At 51.2% G+C, this 19,901-nt stretch overlaps 1 protein-coding gene across 9 annotated transcripts in view; it reads right to left on the reverse strand.

Annotated features, from left to right (window-relative positions):
• Window positions 1-5,622: 5,622 nt before the first annotated feature.
• The window catches only part of VPS13D (vacuolar protein sorting 13 homolog D), a 252,982-nt gene continuing 238,703 nt past the window's right edge, over window positions 5,623-19,901 (reverse strand). For 6 of the 9 annotated variants that reach the window (XM_032302406.1, XM_032302405.1, XM_032302404.1 and 3 more), the window contains 3 exons: window positions 18,918-19,049; window positions 10,552-10,792; window positions 5,623-8,557 (listed from right to left, as the gene is read on the reverse strand). In XM_032302406.1, the coding sequence (XP_032158297.1) occupies window positions 8,426-8,557; window positions 10,552-10,792; window positions 18,918-19,049 (505 nt within the window). In that variant the 3' untranslated portion in view covers window positions 5,623-8,425. Of the gene's footprint in view, window positions 8,558-10,551; window positions 10,793-16,263; window positions 16,372-18,917; window positions 19,050-19,901 lie in introns of those variants that run through there. The other 3 variants (XR_004276204.1, XR_004276203.1, XM_032302408.1) reach the window with 2 other exon arrangements.

The raw sequence follows: 19,901 nt of genomic DNA on the forward strand, positions 1-19,901 counted from the left end.
TCTTCTTATGAAGAACGCCCTCCATACTGTTGAATCCAACATACAGCTTGAATTTTCAACACCATTCAACCCAACCAATGCATCTGCCATCTTGAAACATTCTCTCATTTTCTACCGGCATCTCCAGGTGCTCTTTCTCAGCCTCCTTTCCTGGCTCCAAAGCCTACATTCATCCATTAGACTTTGGAGTTCCCAGGCTTGGCCTAGCCCTTCTCCTCTCACATGCGGCTCTCCCCATAATCTCGTGGACTCCCATGACATCAACACGGCTCACAGGCTAGCCACTCTCTCTCAACTGCCCACCATCTCTGCTTAAAACGTCACCGACATCTCAAACCAAATATGCCCATAACCTGAGAAGACGTTCATTTGTTCACTTAGCGACCAACACATACTGAGCAGTCAACAAATACCGGCTCTTTCTCCAGTGCTCTGCCATCTTGGTTACTTAAGTTGGAAACCTGGGAACTACCCTCGATACCATGTTTCCCCCCAGTCCTCTCTGTTAGATCCATCCCTCTGTCTTACCTGTTCTTTTTTTATTTTTATTTTTTAAAGATTCTATTTATTTATTGGACAGAGATCAAAAGTAGGCAGAGAGGCAGGCAGAGAGAAAGGGGGAAGCAGGCTCCCCACTGATCAGAGAGCCCGATGTGGGGCTCGATCCCATGACCCTGGGATCATGACCTAAGCTGAAGGCAGAGGCTTCAATCTACTGAGCCACCCAGGCGCCCCTCACCTGTTCTTCCTCAAGAGCATATCCCATCTCTCCCCTTCGATCTGCACTGTCCCCACCACTTCTTGCCTGGATGAGGGCAGCAGGCTTCCACTCTGGACTCCTTCTACCCAGGGTCCATTTCGCAGCCAGAGAGGCTCTTAGTCTCTCTTTTTCTTTTATTTTTTAGAGAGGTGTTTGTAGATGTCAGTCTTACAGTGAAATCCTCTGCTTAAATCCTTTGCCCATAGAGCTTATGAAGTCCAGCATGGCCTGGCCCCCGGCCACGTCTCTTCGGCTTCGGCTCATGGCACTCCGGTTCTCAAATGTGCCGAGCAGCTCCCATGTCCAGGACTCCATGGGAGCACCTCTCTCTCCTCTGTGCCACTAGTTCTTAGCCCTTTAGGACTCCGGCTCCTTGTCCCTAACCCAGTGAAGTCTTCCCTGCCCCACCCCGTGGTCCAAGAGCCCAGTAGGGCAGTGAGAGTGTTCCCCTACTCATTCTGTCTCTCTGGCGCCCATCCTGAGGTTGAACCCAGGTAGATGATCACAGCAAGAGTGTACAGTGCCTCCCTGTTGAGGGGTGGGGGTTGGGGAGAAGCTCAGAAGCTGTGCCGTCCACGCATGCCTGGGAATGGGTCCATCAAACAATGGAACTGCCCTTCTGTAGGCTGGGCTAAACTTTCCAGAAGTCTCTGTGTACACCCAAAGTTGAGTGCCTTAGGAAAACATGTCCCAAGGGCATGACATCCCCTGCTAAAGTCATCTCAGCCCCTCTCCCCACACCCCCTGCCTCTGGGGCTCACTCATTCAGGGCTTCCAAGGGTCAATTCGGTCTGGATGCATCCATTTCCTCCAAGGCAAAATGTATCCATGCCTTTTTTGTGCTTTGGAGGCTGCTGGGAATAAGCAGGAGGTGTGAGGTTTTATTACCCCCTGGGAACTATTTACACTGGGCGTGCTGCTTGGGTCAGGGCTGTGGGAGAAGTGGGCGGGCTCCCTGAAGGCGACAAGTGGGTGGGCCCAGCTCCCAGGGGAAGGGACGCAGCTGTGTAGCGCTATTGTTCTGGCATCAAATCCTTCTAAGGCTCCAACTGGATTGCTTGGCGGCAGCTTAATTAAGGCTGCTGTTTTCTTCTTTCTTCTAAGTTTGTTTACTTTATGCACTTTCCAGGGGAGTACGTGTAAGTTAGAACTTGCTTCTCTGGCCACTTGAAGATGTGGGTCAGAGCTTTCTCTCTCACACACACATACACACAAATAAGTAAGACCATACAGGATTTGATTAATACAGTCTGCAAACTCAGACTTCTTTCTGTGTAAGTGTGGATGCTTGTATGTACGCACCTATCTTCACATACCTCAAAGAGCACACACTTTTGTTGCCTATGTTCATGGAACATTTCCAAGAATCGATCAAGTACTTGGATAAAAAGAACTACAGCGCATTTTTTAAAAAGGTTACTTTTACTGATTATAATGCAGTAATGCTTGAAATAATTAATTTAGCAAGGATAAGTTATTTTTAATATTTAGAAATGACCTATTCCTAGGTAGCTCTTGGGTCAAAGAAGAACTCTAGAGAGCAAGTAAAAACCATACAGAAAATACTTCATATCTAAACCCGAGTTAAACGAGCTGCACTCAGAAGAAAATATATAATCTAAAAATGCCATTGTTGTTTAAGGAGAAAGGGTGGCACCCAGCAAAACAAAACAAATTGAGTACTCGTCTTGGAAAGCAAGAAAGCAAGCAGAAGAAATCAAAACACAAGCCATGTAGGGGAAATAAAAGATCAGAGGTGTCATGAACAAAATAGTAAAAACAAAACAACAAAGAGAAACAAATCCCAAACTGGTTCTTCAAAAAGAACAATAAATCACAAATAGGTGAGACTAGAAAGAAGAAAGAGAAATGGCCGGACTCAGGAGGTATCATGTGAGGGGAGAACACGAGCGACTGTCCAGCCACACAGGAAAAACCTATCAGAACTGGAGTATCCAAAAACAACAAAAAAGGGGAAAAGACCCCAAACAAAAACCGAAACCGCAAAACTCCTGCCAAAATGGACGTAAGAGATGGAAATTGGATGTTCCAATGAGCAGAAGGCACGGGGGATGATAAAGGGGAGCCACTGAGGAAGAGTCTAGAACCTTCCATCTCTCTTTAAAAAACAAGAGCGGGAAATTCTCAGGTAATTTGAGTATCACGAGCCAGAGAAAACGGCGGGTGTCTCCCTGGCCCATTTTATGAAGCCGGCATAATTTTAGTTCTACCCTCGGACGCAGATATAGAGAGAAGACAACGGAGGCGTCTCACTTGAAAGACGCAAACACTCAACGTATTAGGCAACCGGGCCAGGAAACGTATCAAAAGAATAACACATTAGCACATTCTGACCAAACGGGGCTTATTCCAGGGGATAAGGTGGCGCCCCATCAGGAAATCTGTCCACATCACGTAGGACATTAAAAAAAGGCGGGGGGGGGGCGGGGTTTAAACTGGAAAAACAATGTGGTCCTAAGAGCTGGTTCTAAAAGGGGGTGCTGAGGCCGGCGGTTTGTCCTTCAGCGCCACTGCTGACAAGTCCCTGCGAATGAGAAGAAAGACGGGACACCAGTCTGTGCCCATCAGACGGGTCCACGCTGTGGATGCCCGGCCCCCCGACTGGAGCAGCAGGTCTGGGAAGGGACCTGCTGGTGTGTACCCCCCACTGCATCAGCGCCCGGGGCGTCTACCGCATGGACATGAAGGGAGGGCCCGTGCCCAGAAACAGGAGGATGCTTGTTTATAGCCGCCTTGTTCTGGGCTTGTGGGGCGCGGTGGTCCCAAGGTGAAGCCAGAGCCCATCCACATGGAAGCAGTTCAATCTGATACAGAAATGCTGATACGCAGAGTTTGAGGGAACAGTTCACACCACTCATCGGCAACACGGAGAGGCCGCAGAAGAGTGTCCGGGATTCCGACGTTCGTGGAAACAAACGCCGGGAAAGCACGTGTGAGCAGACGCGCGTCGGGAGGAGGCGGGCGCTGCCCGAGGCTACCAGAGGGGGAGATGCGGGGGCAGAAAGGGGCAAATACTGCGTTACCTGCTTTCATACGGTAACGGGAATGTGACATCATCTTTTTGGTTTGCCTTTCAATGAAAAAGATCTAAGCTAATTTTAAAAAAGTTTCAGGAGGTTTCTCCAGAAGCATATTCTCCCTCTGATGTTTATGGATTCTCGAATCATCTCCTGGCCCGAGAAAGGAAGCTTGGACCAGCAGCAACTGGGCAGGACCTGGCCTTCCCTGTGGATAGTGGTGAGCGGGGCTGGGAGGGAGGCAGAGGTCACAGACACACCCTTTCGGTGCTGGGTTTCTCCAAGGCCCGGAGGGTTCGGACAGCTGGTCCTCCAACACCAGCCCCCCTGCCCCGGAGCCCCTGAACTATTCTAGCTGCATGGTCTGCCTTTCGGGGCCTTGGCCACAGCTCCTAGAGTCTCTCCCACTTGGAAAGGCAACACTCTTTGGCTGTGGGCTTTGGTTTGGAAAGTGTAGCCCCTCCCTTCTCTTCCCTGAGCGCTCGGATTTCTGTTTGACATTTGGTTCTGGCTGGCTCTCCTGTTGAGCTCCGGTGGGCCATGGTGGCTGGAACATCTGAATGGGCAGGAGGGGACAGTTCTCGATTAAATCCAATTCTTTGCCTGTTCCATGCTAAATCATGCCGCTGAGTGCGGCTGGAGAAAACCAGAACCAGGCTGCCTGGTCTCCGTTGAATGATCCCCAGCCTCGAATGGGCCTTTCATGTTTCCTGGCTGACCTACTGTCCGCACCTCCCTGGTCTGCTCACTTTCCCATGATCTCAAATGTCTGTCTTACTGTCCCCTCCCCCTTCCTCCAGATCTCTGTCACCTCCCATTGGTCCGCCCGTCCGTGCGTGCTCCCTCTGCTCATCTGACCAAGGAGAAGCAACGGAAACAAGGAAACGAAGATGTCCTTAAGTTTCCACCACATCTACCCCTCTTCCTGGCCTGTCTCCCTCCTCCCCTTTGACAGCCTTCCTGTATGATCACCCCTCACCCTTCTCGAAGTTCCCGCTGCTTCTCTCCTTCCATTTCTAGCCGGGTTACTCCACAAGGTTGTGGATATTCCTTGTTGCCAATCCAAGTCTCCCCGACCCTCCTTCCATTTTCCTCTGGCTCTGACGCCGTCCGGTTCTCCCCTTCTCCACGGACCCCGGGGCTGGGACCCAGTATCGCTGCTCCTCATCCGACCCGACTTAGCAGAAGCACTGGTATCTTCCCTCCTCTCTGAAAGCTTTCCGGAGTCGGCTTCTAGGATCCAAACCCTCCGGGCTTCAGGCCTGTGTCTGGACGCTCCTGCTGAATTTTCCTCTCCACCTGCTCATACTCTAAACTTTGGGGAGCCCCAAGGCTCAGATCTGGGTTTTTTTTTTTTTTTTGCTAGACCCACTCGACTTACCTCTCTGGGGACTTCATCCAGGCTCCATGGGTCATCTGGATGCTGAGGACACCCAATAGGGGTCCCCTCGGGCCTGGATGTCTCTCTCGAGCTCCGGCTCAAGCAGCGTCAAGGAGGCACCTTCAACTTAGCACATACAAAGTGAGCTCTAAACCTGTTGCCCCTGAAGACCCTCTCCTCAGCCGACATGACAACTTCCAACCGGCAGAGACCCTGCCGGGTCAGTCACCAGAGTGGGGCAGAGGAAGGGCTGCCCGCACAAAGCCGGGCTCTAGAGGCTGAAAGCTGAGGGTTTCGTCAAGGTGAGGGCTTTGCCCCCGTAGTGTGCTTGTGGGGAGCAAGGGGGAGAGGCTGCGTGTTACCGTGAACGCTGTAATGTGTGGCACTAGTCACCGGCGATGGTTCTAGAGTCTAGGAACACCAAAAGACTAGAAGCAAACGACTTGTCTGGGAAGTCAATAAAGCATTTTATTCCACAGGAAGAAAAATAACGACTCTGACATGAGGAACAGATGAAAGAGTCTTAACAGATCGGTGACCGTAAGTAATCATGTTTACACAGTAGAGAACCAGTTAATTTAATTTCAGGTTTTATCAAGCAGCTACTATGGTATTTTGAGGCACAGATGATGCTTTAAAAAAAAAAAGGTTGCCCTAGAGCCTTCTGAACATCCTGGTGAGTCCCCAGCAGGCCGCTGGCCCTGCCGCAGAGGCTGGACAAGGCTGCCTCCCCCTCAGGGGGTGCGCGGGCGCCTCCCTCAGGCCAGTGCTCCCCGTGGGCAAGGCCACAGCTCTGGCTGCCCTGCCCTGTGGGTTGGCCCACTGTGCTGGGTCGGGAATTAGGATGGCTTTTGATTTCTCCTTATCCAATTTCTCCTCATTCAATTTCTTTTACTTTTCTCAGAGAGAAACTGTGTATTTGGGACAGCATGAAAATCAGGAGAAATTATCATAACAAAGTCTTAGACATCACGGGCTAAACACCAATTGAAAAAGAAACCAGGCACTCAAGGGGCCTGGGGCAGGGCCTGCTTCCTTCAGGGCTTTGATTCTTTCCTGGCCAAGCAGGAGGCTCAGTCCAAGGCCCCTGAAGCCTTCCCCCCGGGGGGGCCGCGAGGGCAGAGAGCCCCAGAAGCTCTAGCGTCTTCTCAGGCTCCTCAGGGTGAGGACTTGCACAATCCACCGGCCGATTGACTGTTTCTAGAGCCGATTAAAGTCAGAAGGGCTCCGGGAGGAGGGCACCGCACGCAACACCTCTTGGTGGCCTGTGGGTAGCAGCTCTGCTCGGCGCAGCCCTCGGCCGGCTTCCTGAATCCCAGCTGCCACCAGGGGCTGAGGGCCGTCCGCTTCGGTCACACGAAATCCCACTGACTTCATTCCAGAAAGCGACAGAAGGCTCACGGAGGCAAACAATCAGCCCTTCTGAGAGTCTCATCTTTAGGAGATCGTGGTCTCCGGCAGGCGGTGGGTCACTGATGGCAAAAGTGGGGTACAGCTGGGGAGGCTGGGGGGGGGACCCGTAGCAGGTGACACCGGGCCGCGCTGCTGTGGGTCTCGAGTGTGAGCGGAGGGTCGTGACTGCCCCCCAGCAAAGACAAACAACAAACCAAAATCCGCCCCAACCCTTCACGAGCCAAGTTCCGATTTTGCAGTCCACCAACTTAGAGCTCGTGAAGAAGACACAGACCCTGGAGTTTACGACGATCCCTGGAAACACTATTGGGCCAAAGCTCTCGAGCACTGGTGCTAACGCTCCCCTCCGGCTTCTTTGAAAACACACTCACACGTGCCCGCACATGCACACACATGTGCACACGTGCAGGGGGAGGGCCAGTGAGGTGGACAGATCAGCTTCATCTGCGTCGCAGAAGGGTTTGGGTCAGGACTTCCAAACACCAAAACCTTCTACACATCCGCTGATGCTGTGCGTCTCGACCTCAGCTATGTGTGACGAGGCCGTCGAGACCGATGAGTTTTGTCAAAATGAAAATTAAGAAATCACAAAGCTAGTCATTCATGCTGGAGGGAGCCCCCCTCCCAGGGAAACAGCAAAAACAAGCCCCAGGAGAAAGAGGGCTCTCCTAGCAGGCCTTGCTAAGTGGCTGGAACTTAAGACCAAGGACAAGAGATGTTCTAGCCAAATCTTGGTTCCATGAAAACCGGACAAAACAGCTTTTCTTAATACTCAGATTTCATTCCCTTTCCCGAGACTCTCTCCCTTCTCGTCTGGTGTTACCACTGCTGACCCCAGGGCTGTGCAGCTGTGGTACCTGCCTGTGGCTTTATCGAAAGGAAAGAGTCCTGGGACCTCCTCCCTGCTGTTGCCCAGAAAGGAGAGCCTTCTGAGTGGGGACTTCTGAGAAGTCTGTGGATTTTTGATTTGTTAAAACAAACAGTTCTGTGAGATGTTTTTCCTTCTAAATCAACAGAGCCTACCAGTGTTTCAAACTGACCCTCTCTGATGATAACCCAAGAAAAACTTACAATGCTGGTGTGCATGAGTGTGCACACGCACACTTAGACCCACAGTGAACAGAACACAATTTACCTCAAAGTTGGGCAAGACTAGTCAGGAGAAAGCCAAATAGATGGAGGGAAAAACGAAGTGGGGGTGGGAAATAAGTAAAAGACGGGTTTCTGAGCCACCGTTCTGCTTCTCCTTCAGGGCCTGGCTCCGGCTCTGGGGCACGGGCTGCCCCACCTGGCCTCGGGGGCCCCGGGATTCCAAGGCGCCCACCAGAGCACCCCAGTCTCACTCAATCTTTGTTCCTGTGACTTCTCTGGTTTCCAAAACTAACACAGAACATTCTTCAACTTTCAAGAATGCCTTTTTATAGAGAGTACCCTGAATTAGATGTGTAGAATTAGTGCAATAAAAGATCCAATATAATTTTATATTACTTTACAGTTAACAAACCTTTACACACATCACAGGCCCTGTTCAGAAATGCTCCTATATATTTACAAACACACAGTTGTACCTATATACATGTTAACAAAATACAGGGCAATCTAAAAATTAGATTCATCTCAGTACACTTTTTTTTTTAACGTTATTCAACAAAAACCTTTTGAAAATTATTTCCCCATAATCTAAAGTAACCCTCCACCCCACCCACAAATTAATATGGTTTCCACTTGTTCTTGTATCTTCCCCTTATTTCTTGGACTGAGGCCCAGCTGAAGGGCCTTTCCTCCTGATGGATCTGGGGTGTCTGGGAGCGTCTCTCGGGCAGCCGGGGCCTCTCAGGAATCCGGCTCCAACTGCTCTTGGTTTTCATTGAGTCTTAACATAAGCTGCTGTTCATAGTAAAGGCTCTTTGCATAGTTTATCTCTTGTGATAACTTGACAGCAAGGCCCTCGGATTTCACATGGACCTGGAGAACAGAACAGAATCAGTAACACGCCCCAGGGGTGTGGCCAAACAAATCCCAGGATGTGGACCATTCAACTGGCCCAGGCATCGGCTCCCAGCCCTGGTGGCAGACCGGAACAGTATGGGTTTACTTTTTTTTTTTTTTAAAGTAGATTCCACGTCCAGCATGGAGCCCGCTGTGGGGCTTGAACTCGCGACCTTGAGCTGAGATCCAGAGTCGGACCAGACTGAATTATCTGGGCACCCCTGGTATGAGTTTCCTTTTAAGAAAGATTCCCAGACGGGGCCCCTGAGTGGCTCAGTGGGTTAAAGCCTCTGCCTTCGGCTCTGGTCATGGTCCTGGGGTCCTGGGATTGAGTCCTGCATCGGGCTCTCTGCTCAGTGGGGAGCCTGCTTCCCCCCTTTCTCTGCCTGCCTATCTGTCTACTTGTGATCTCTGTCTGTCAAATAAATAAGTAAAATCTTTAAAAAAAAAAAAAGAAAGAAAGATTTCCAGGGCCTGTTCCTGGTGAATGCTGCTTCCAGATGTGGGGGTGGGGAGAGATTCCTGGAATCTGTATCTTTAACATACACCCCAGGTGACTGGGTGGCCAAGCGGTAGTCACCTGACATTTGGGACTCCCTGGAGGGGAGCACCGGCCTCAGCTCTGAGGAGGCGAGGTTCTGCTGAGGCTCAAGAGTGAGAAGGAAGGATTGCACCATGGGGACCCACCTCTAACGTCCAGTGACAAGTCATAGAGGGACAAGAATGCCTCGTTGCTCCCTTGCCCTGAGAGGAGCAAAAGCGTGGCTGGGCAAGGCTCCCCACCATCGAGAGGAACTTGTGGAAACACTCAACTTCTGGGTGTTAACTCTGTGAATCTACCAGCCCTGATTTAAGCCAACGACCCCAGGGGAGCGTGCACAAGCCAAGCCAAACCCGACTGCATTCCTGAGCAGGGGAAGGTCGAGGGATTCCTGAGGAGAGAGGCCCAAGAAGGTTGGCTGTGGTTTCCGATCTGTAGAGGGAGCCAGGGGCAAGCAGGGCCATTTTGAAGGGCCCATCATTCTTGAATGTGGCTTTGAAAATCCTGGCATACCAGGTGAAAACTGAGCACGACTAACACCTCGGGCTCTCGCAAGAGCCTGCGAAGAAGTCCGAGGACAGCGAGAGGTGGTGAGCTTCCCACACGCGCTTCTGCAGAGCCAACGGTTTCTCTGAGTGGAGGCAGCGAAGGGGTCTACACCGCCAGCTCCGGAGTCACATCGCCCGGGCTTGTACCCCAGTTCCTCCCAGCGTTGCCCATATAATCTGGAGCGAGTCACGGGCCCAAAGCAAGCCTCCTTACCAGGCAAGAGGGACCAATGGCACCGCGCCACATAACCCTCAGGAAACACTCAGTGTCTGTCCAGCGGGTCACACAGCAGATCCTTAATGCACGCTGGTGACTAATGGGAATGTTATTACTTGAAAGTCCTGCCGTGATAATACTTTGTACCCTTTGGAGGCAATCTATCCATTTTATTTAGGAAAATTTATTTAGAATTTATTCTGGGGAAGGGCCTGTGCTAGACACTGCTTCTCCACAGAGAAAAACAAGTCTGTGACTGTGACCCAGGAGAAACAGCCGAGAAGCCAGTGTGCGCGCTAACTCAGGGCCACGCACTGCAGAGTCCCGTTTTAGGAATAAAACCCCCCACGTGTCATGTGGGTAGGTCCTGACCACTCGCTACAGCAGCATTCCTGGCCACACTGTTGTCGATGGGCAGGGGAGGCCCAGGGGCTGGGTCGTTCCCGGTGGAGCTGGGAGCGCAGCATCGCCCCAGTTAACGCACAACGAGCTCCTTCTGTGCGTGGGACTGAGGAGCAGAACCCCCGGGGACTAAGAACAGCCCAGCGTAAACCTAAAACGAGTGCCTGGTGAAAAGCGTAAGCCTTCGAGGGCTCTTTTCTGTCTCTTAACCACTGCATACACCCATTCGGGAGCTCAGGAGACGGCCCCGCGGCGCACTCACCATGGGCTTCTGGTGGGAAGGGCCAGGGATGGACACGCCGCTGCTCGAGTTCACTGCCTTCTTGGTCACCTGCACGTACACCTTCCCGTGGTCCTTGGAGACGAGGCAGTGGTAGAGGTCGTCGTATTTGACTTCCAGGAAGATGGCCTCTCGGTCCACATAGTCGCCCCTCTTCAGGAAGTAGACGGCTCTGGAGGAGATGAGCACACAGTAGCTGTCGATGTTCTCCACGGCGATGAAGCTGCCGAGAAAGGGGGAAAATCAGTGTGACGCCCCGAGAGGAGCCTCAGCCCCCCGACGGCGGGGCTGCTCCTGCTCACCGAGCCGACAGGAGGGGAGGAGGCGTGCTGTGGGCTCCTGACCTGGAGTCCAGGCTCCCCTACGTCTACTACACCGCGAGCCTCAGTTTCCCCATTGCAAGCTGGGAATAAAGGTGTCACTGACCTCCCGGGGCTGTACAGCACGGGGGCTCCCTACATGGGGCTGCCCGAGAAAGGCAGCTCGTGATGACCACCAACAGCATCACCAAGAGAAACTCTATATCCTGACACTGCATTGTTGGGCAGGGGGCTTTCGCAGGGAGAGCTTTTGGGGAGCATAAGGCACAGAGGACACATGACTTTACCCGGGCTTTGCTGGACACAACAGAGGAAAATACAAACTTTTCACCACTGACAAAGTAGCTGCTGACAACGTTCACTGCTAATGAAGGGTGGTGAAGGCCGGGCCTGGAAGACACGGGCGGCCAGCGTGGCGGAGATGCAGGGTGGGGGCAGGGGGGACGACGACTCGGATTTAAACTCAGTTCCCAAGCGGGCGGGTGCGGGAAGGCGACGTCCGCCTCCGTCCTTGTTGAGGCTCTCCCGGGAGGCAGCCAGGCCTCGGCTCCACACCTCAGTGACCGGGGACCCGGGAGAACGCCACTGCATGTTCAGAAAAGTCTAATAAATTAGAAAGTGCTTTCTGAAGCTGTAGTCTTGATTTGACTAATGTTCAGTCATTACTTGGAGGGGCAGTAGGGCCACTCGGAAAAAAATATCCCATTCCTCTTCCTCCATGGAGCTCCCAGATTTAAAGTGGAAATTTATGCACGTCAGACCTTTCAGCTCGGCTCCTGAATGAAGGGCAGTGACCCTTGGAAACGGCCACGGCAGCTCTCCGGGGCCTGGCCGCCTCCGCGGCATCTTGTGACAGCCCGCCACAATGGGGCGGCCACGTCGAGGGACAGCAAAAGAGACCAGATGACGGCAAGCATACTAAGAGCTGACGACAGGCTGGCTGTCAAGCTCTGGCCCCCTGGGACTTGATGTCCTGAGAGGAATTTCCAAACTAGCCGCTGAGCCGAAGCTCCCCCTGGAGCTGTTTGGGGACTGGGGTCCCACGATGGCTTTGTTTCTCATCGGTCACAGAAGGGCTGCTGGGAGGGCACCCGCCTGCCCGCTGGGGCCCCGGCTACTTTCCTTTCAGACCTATGCCTCCCCACCTGACGGTTTCCAGGTTCCCACTTCCCCAGGAAGCCTCACAGAAATGTTCCACGCCCGCCCCCACCTTCAAATGCTGAACTGCTTACCTTCGAGAGCCCGGCCAGACACGGACGTGGCTCTCCAGGCTGATGCAGGAGCGGGGGGGTCCACATCGTACACCCCCGCGTCTCTCTGAGAGCCCACCACCACCGAGTCAGCCACCCCCTACGTACTCAAGTAAGTATCCGTCTGTTCCAGCTGCCATTTTAATTACAGCCTTGCATGACAAAAATTGGGGTTTATTGTTCTATTCTAACTGGTTGGCAATGCCAAGAATGCAGACTTGTAAAGTCTCAATGCCAAAATTAGAACTACCCGGCAGCTTTTGGTGTTCAGGCCACTTAGTGCAGAATTTCCCACATTCTAGGTTCTGACAGTATCAAGGCAGGAGCGTTATCGCTTAATCAAACTGAAAGGAATCTCAAACAGCTCCTCCGGGGTAGGGGGGAAGAAAGGAGGAAACAGAGGGAGACAGAGAGAGAGAGACAGATGACAAAAGCATCCTGACGCAGACAGGAAGCACCACAGGCCCAGAACTTGCTGAGCAACTGACATGAAAACTGCAAACAGTCCATGGTTTCTGAGTACAGGTGGGCTGGGCATGCAATGGGCTCCCAAAGGAGACCCCAAAATTGGCCGCTGCCTGGGGGTGAGAGCAGGAATGTGCATTAAAAATCCAACTGAGGGGTGCCTGGGTGGCTCAGGCGGTTAAGTGTCTGCCTTCAGCTGAGGTCATAATCTCAGGGTCCTGGGATCGAGCTCCGTACCGGGCTCCCTGCTCAGCGGAAAGTCTGTTTCTCCCTCTGCTTCTCCCCCTGCTTGTATGGTCTCTCTCACTCTGCTCATTCTCTCTCAAATAAATAAAATCTTTAAAAAATAAAAAATAAAAATCCAGCTGAGGTTATTGCCTCTCCTCTGGTCCAGTGCGGATGGACCTACCCCATGACCCTTACCCCCACTCGCACCTGTCTGGAACCTGCCGTAGCGGACACGGAGGCCCAGCCTCTAGAAAGCCAGGCCTTTCCATCCGGGCAGCTGCTCTCGTGCCCAGGCCAGGGTGGCTGACATTATTAGTGCACTTTCCACACTGGAACACTTTTACAGGCTTTCAAATAGACTCCTTTCCAAGATGCCACAGATGGCAAAGTCCTTAGTCCAGCCAGCGCCGCCGCGGGAGGAAGGGTGGCTCTGGGCTTGGAGGCTCGAGGGTGGCACTTGTCACAGAGGAGGAAAGGCTGCCAGGCCGGGTGACTCTGCGCAGGCCAGCTGCCGTCCCTGTGGCTCGCTTTCTTCATCTGACAGAGGTGACGCTATCTGCCAGGTTCTTCACCAAGTGGCAAAGTCTGAAGAATTCATGGCCAGACCTCTGTTCTGTGCCCAGGGGCCGCATTCGGACCCTGAAGCCACCACCGGGAATCACACCCTCTGGACACGTGCATCAACTCTTTGAAGTCTTTTCAAATCAAGAGCAGATCAGAGCCGGTGCAAGTGAGAGGAGGAGAAACGGAGAGGGTGAAGCCATGGCCGGGGGCCGCGTCCCCGGCGCCGCCCGAGCAAGGACCCAGCGGCTGACACTGCAAACAGCTCTGCCTCTCTGTTTCCCTCCTGACGCGTGCCAACACCCCTACCGCCTGCCGCCAGTGCCCCGGGTTTCTTCATCCTCCTCCTCCTCTTCGTCTCCTTTATAGCATCTAGGATGATTACAGCTCAGCTCTAGACTAGAGGTCCCCTGCTGTGGAGACAGATCCGAAACGTGTCCATCGTCTGTGAGAGGAGCCACAGCTCGGGTGACTGGAGAAGCCTGCCGAGGCAGCACTCTTGGGCCTTCCCCTCTGCCAGCGGCGCCGTCCTCTGTCCCTTTCTTCGGAGCCACAGCACTTTGTCCCTTCTAGCCACCCACCTGCAGAAGCTGCTTCTCTCGGGAGGCCCGGCGTTCGCTCACACAGCACACGGCGCCGCAGCCGCCCTGGAGCTGTGTCTGGACACTGGGCTTCCCACTGTTCATTCTGGAACAAGCCCGTTTCACGCAGGGCTGCTCTTGGCCCACAAATGAAGGGACTGTGGTAAAACCTCACGGGATGGCACAGGACGAAAGCCAGTGTGGTCTCAGGGGGACCCTGGGCACACCCTTCTAGCCTCTGACCTGTTAAGAGCCCAGAGGTTCTCTGTGCACACCCCCGCCACGGGTCCCCACGCTCAGCACGTGCTCGGCCAGGCTGCTGCCCCTTCCTCCAGACCCCCTCCTCTCTCGGCCTGCCTGGAGCACTGGGCCACATCTCCATCCAGCCACACGGACAAGTGGCCCGGAAGTCACTCTCACCTTCTCCTCACTTGGACTCTGTATTTAGTCAGCGCTGATGCCACCTCCCCAAACCACCTCAGCTCTGTCCCCCCACTCCTGTTCGCAGCCACCATCTGCACTGGGGTCCCCCCACCATTGGCGCGGACCACGCCCACGGCCCCCCTACTGCCTTCCTGTCGCGTGTCTCTGACTGTGATCCGTTTCTCTGCTGCCGGCAAGGTGACATTGTGAACATGTAATTCTCAGTGGGGTCCTCTTCAAAATCTCACCACTGCCTACAGGACAGGTGAGTTCAGTACAGCTCTTAGGATCTGGACTGTGGGCCACCTGCCACCACACCCGGCGGACCCCAACCATCCAGGAACTCTGCCGCCTCCACGCCTGTGCCCAGCACTAACCCTTCTCTTTGTCTGGGGCTTTCTCTCTCCTCTCCCAGGCACAATTCTCCTCATCCTGTTGGACCAGGTCAACCATCCATAGCCTTTCCTGGCTCTCCAAGCATAAATTAATCACTTCCCCTTGAGGCCTCATAACACACAGCTCACACTTCTGTTTTTTCAAAGCAATCATACGTTATAGTTGGTTAGTAATACCGTCCTGCTTCCCCTGCCAGACTGCGAACTCGTCAAGGAAAGAAAAAAACTTCTCACTCGCCCTGGCACAGAGCAGCATTCGACACACTGACGCGCTAGGTAGTTTTACAAAATGACAGTGAATTTACATTGTAAGATCCAGGGGAGTCGGCCCGAGCACATGCAACTTTGTATGTTGGGACTGTATTTTACCCAGAAGTGAAGTTACAAAACTCTCTTGGAACTCTTGATCTAACTTATTACAGATAGAGTCAAGCCATTAACTTTTTTCAGCACAGCTGGCTGATCTGTCACATACAAATTTTCATTCAAGGGCATAGCAAAGAATGTCAAATTCCCTAAGTGTCAATGGTTATTGACAGATTATGATCCAGTTTGGAAAATGGAAGCGAATGAATTTTATCCCATTGCTCAAAAGGGCCTTTTTTTGTTCTCGTTTTCAAGCTGTATCTGCTGCTATAACGTTTACATTGATGGTTCTATGCTGTTAGAATCAATACTATAACATGCGCTCTAAAAAAATTTCTGATTTCTGTCTCTATCTGCAATTTGTGAAGAAGGGTAGACGAGACCGAAAATACCATAAACAGTATGGTGACAAAGAGGGCAAGAAAGGAAAATTTGCTCTTGAGTTCATTTCTTTCTGTGCTCTCAATGTGCTGACCACGTGCCTGTGCTTCTTTCGTCAGAGAAAGAACTGGTTTGGCTGGTGGGTTTACAGGCTGTTTTTCTGTTCTTTTTTTATACTTCTCTGTATTAGGAGGAAAAAAAAAATCTCATAAATGTCACTTTCTGAAATGACATTTTGCAAATACAATCCAGTCGTCGAGCTCCACAATAGTGCCAGGTCACGTGGGCGCCTCACAGGCACCCATTCTGATCAGGTTAAGAGCCACCTTAATGTTTACGATACTGGTGTGTCACTTTGTCTGTGATCAAGTATTAGAAATAAAATAGTGACTTTTTTTTTCTTTTCTTTCCTTCTCTTTTTTTTTTTTTTTTCTTTAAATGAAAATGAGGTCTCTGGCTATAGATGAGATCCTAGATATAAGGAAAAATTAATTTAATCAGATGGGACAAATTTTACTTTAACATCATCTTAACCCAGGATCCTATTTCAAAACCCAAACTAAAAAGAATGGGAAGCAACGGTAAGTCTGCAACATACCAAAGAAACAGTCAATTCTTCTGAAACCGAAGCCTTTTCAGCTGGCCAGACCCGAAATCCTCTGTCAGTAACTATCTTTTTAATACTAATTAATTAAATAAAATGAAAAATTAAATGAAACTTGACCTGGGAGGACAAAGTTGAAGTGCCCACGGCGCTGGGGACTTTGTGGGGTTTTCACTACATCAGGAAGTAATTACACAACATTTTCCAGAAGTGAAACAGTGAGTCTAACTGGAAAAAAATGTGGAAACATTTAGTTAGAACAGTAGAGCAAGGTATTAAAGACCCTTTTAAGGGGTTAACTCTGAAGGAAAATATGCAAATAATTAGGTCTTTAAGTATGTTTTTAATTACAATTCTAGGATAAAAGTCAGAGGTATAATTTGGCACTTGTGTGCTTTTCTTGAAAACCCCTTTCTTGCAAAGTGAGGATTCTAATGTTCACGTCACCATGAAGACCCAGCCTGACAACCTAGGATACTTCAGAGAATTTGCTGGCTTCCTTGATGACTTCTTCCTTGTACCGAGGAAGGCCATGGTCATGTGCTTTCTTCAAAATTCACTGGCGAGATTTACCCACAACCTTGGGTAGCAACACATGGTTTTCATCTTTAGAGTCAAAACTCATTCATCCCAATATCTTTCCCCAGTTCATATGAATTTCAAGAGTTTCATGAAATCAATTTTACTGACTTCAGTTTGATTCCAGTTTCCAGCCGTACGTGGCTCTGTTTTCAATGTGCATGTCTCACTGAGAACAATCCTGGGTTAGCAGTACCACACAATTTCTCCCTTGTGTTTTTGGCGCATGCCATTCTACTGAAAATGAATTTTGTAAGGGCCAGAGACGGTTCGAACCAAGTAGGGGTGAGTGGGGGAGGAAATTGAAAGCACAGCATACAATCATTTATAATCTCAACCTTTGGCCAAAAAACCCCCAAAAGATGGCAAGGTGAATGCGTATTACTATAATGCGACACTGCCATTCTCCAGCTATCATTCATTCAACAAATATTTACTGCATGCCTACTATGTGCCAGGAACCATTCCAGGTACTAAGGATGGTCTAGAGAATGGAACAGACAGAAATCCCAGTGCTGCTCTATCAGACCCAAGGAAGAACTCTCTGGGCCTGTCATCCAAAAGTTCCATCAGCAAAGCAGCATAACTGGGCAGCTGAGCCACCAAATCCTCCCCAAGGAGCAGGACTAGAAAGTCCTCCCGGAGTGAAGCTTCCCAGGGAGTGTGGGTTTTGCAACGGTCTAGGCCCAGAGCTGGGCCTAGACTTAAAAAGAAGCATGATACGGACTGAATTGTGTCCCTGCAGAATCCTTACATTGAAGCCAGGAATTACTGTTAAATGATGTCACAACGGGTAAGGTCTCCATCCTACAGGGTTAGTGTCCTTCTAAGAGACACCAGAGCTCTTGCTTGCTCTTGCCGTGTGAGAACACAGCCAGAAGCTGGCCATCTGCAAGGCAGGAAGAGAGCGTTCACCAGGAACCAAACTGGCCAGTGCCTTGATCTTGGACTTCCCAACCTCCAGAACTGTAAGAAAATGGTGTTTTTTTATGGCAGCCGGAGCTCAGGCCATGTAACACACCACCATCCTTAAAAGCCCTTCCAGTAACACTGCAGGGGGTTTGGGTTATACAAAACACATTTGGGAAGAAGCCATCCGATCCAGTAAGCAGCAAATGATTTCTGGACTTAATTTTTGATGTCTCCATTCAAATATTGCTATAAAAATAGGAGATGAGGTCAGCTTAGCACTGTCTCTAACAATGACAATGATGGCTATCCTGAACTAACCTCTGCCTCAGATACTCCTCCATCAACCCCAAAATACTCACGGCCCTCAGAGCCTTCCCGTCTTAGCTTTAGCTTAAAGGAGATAAATAAGCATTAAAAGAAATTAAGCGAGCATTTTGCTACTCATTAGGCATAACCAAACACCTTCTGACCGGTGGTTCTAATACCAACTTAAGTCACAGAGCCTTTTCTGCTAAAAGGGTGTCTGCAGGGGTGCCTGGGTGGCTCAGTGGGTTAAAGCCTCTGCCTTCAGCTCAGGTCATAATCTCAGGGTCCTGGGATCGAGCCCTGCATCTGGCTCTCTGCTCGGCGGTGAGCCTGCTTCCTCCTCTCTCTCTCTGCCTGCCTCTCTGCCTACTTGTGATCTCTGTCTGTCAAATAAATAAATAAATAAATAGCCTTTTAAAAGGGTGTCTACAGAATATGCTAAAATAGCGATATACTGAGAGCTATCATATCAACTTGAAATAATTTCACTAACTGAAAACACCGCAAGACCCAAGGTATGTAAGGCTTAGCATTCAAAGAGTAACAAAACAATGTTTCAAAGATCGCTTTTCTTTAGTTTTCGGCTACTAGTGGTCTGCCATCTGTTTATATGTTTTGTTCTGCAGCAAACAGCAGAACATCAGAGCTCTGGAACATCTTACAAAGAAGAAAAGCCTCAACGTTGAGAACGTTTTACTCCTTATCTTCTCTTTGAACACACCAGGAAGGGACTGCCATTTCCGAGAAACAAAGCACTGGGGTCCCGCTGCGGAGCTCAGTTTGAGAACCCCTGCTTTGAGTTAAAGACTCTGGACAAGCAGTTCTACCGACACCTGTAGGATGTTTGGGCCACGGAATCTTGGACAGGTGCCAGGGTCTAAGAGGCAAGGCGCACTCGGGACGAGAGAAATGTCTCAGACTCCAAGACAGAGGAGACAACAAGCTCAGGGAGCCAACAGGGCCGGTGTCCCACTTACAATTCATCTTGAATGTTGTCCGTCAGTTTGAAGAGCTGCTCCTGCCCCTCCGCCTGGCTCTCCGAGTAGCGGGGCAGCAGCCCCTGGGGCCCGGTGCAGCAGCGCGGCTTCCGAACCCTCTGGGCTTGAGTCCTGCACGGGGAAGGGAACATCAAGCAGGGAGGTTAGGTGTTATGGTTAAAGGATCTCCCTTCCTCACCCGAAATAAAAAGCATTCCATGATACAAGGCACACTCTGGCTTTAGCGACGGGCACCAAGCCGCAGCCTCACCTGTGAAGGCACTAGGAGGGAGCTGCTAGAGACTCCAGTTTTGTTTTGTTTTTAAAGATTTTATTTATTTATTTGCGAGTGAGAGCGCCCGCGAGCAGAAAGAGAGAGAGGCAGGCTCTCCGCTGAGCAGGGACCCCCCGACACGGGGCTTGATCCCAGGACCCCAAGATCGTGACCTGAGTCAAAGGCGTCTGCCTGTCTAGGCAACCAACGGAGGCACCCAGGCGCCCTGAGACTCTGGTTTTGACGAGAACCCTGCCTCTACCATTTCCTGACTGGGCGACGATGGACAACTGAGTTAGATTCTTGAACACCAGGTTCCAGTTTTCTCCATAAAATGGGAGGACACATACCGCACGGACAGCTCACGGAGCCTGTGCCGGACGGGATGGGGGCTAGCTACCAGCGACGGCTCCTGCTGTTGCTGTTACTGAAACTTCTACTTGGGAAAATCCCACTTTTCTAGGAATCTTTAGGAGAGGTACCTCTCTGGACTTGGAAGGGCCAGGAAGAACAGTGTGGGGACCCGGGCATCTAGGAAGCACATGCCAGGCTTCTGGATTCTTTTGGGAGGAGCTCAGGGCCTGGGCATAGGAATCCTGGGAGGGCGAGGAGAGGCTCCATGGACGGGGCCCAGGCCACAGTCTGGGATTCTGCAGCGGCTCTAACTCATGCCATTCAGTGGTTGGTTGCCCAAAGGAATCTGCTTTGCC

Source organism: Mustela erminea, chromosome 10, assembly GCF_009829155.1.
Source record: "Mustela erminea isolate mMusErm1 chromosome 10, mMusErm1.Pri, whole genome shotgun sequence".
Classification (NCBI taxonomy): Eukaryota; Metazoa; Chordata; class Mammalia; order Carnivora; family Mustelidae; genus Mustela; species Mustela erminea.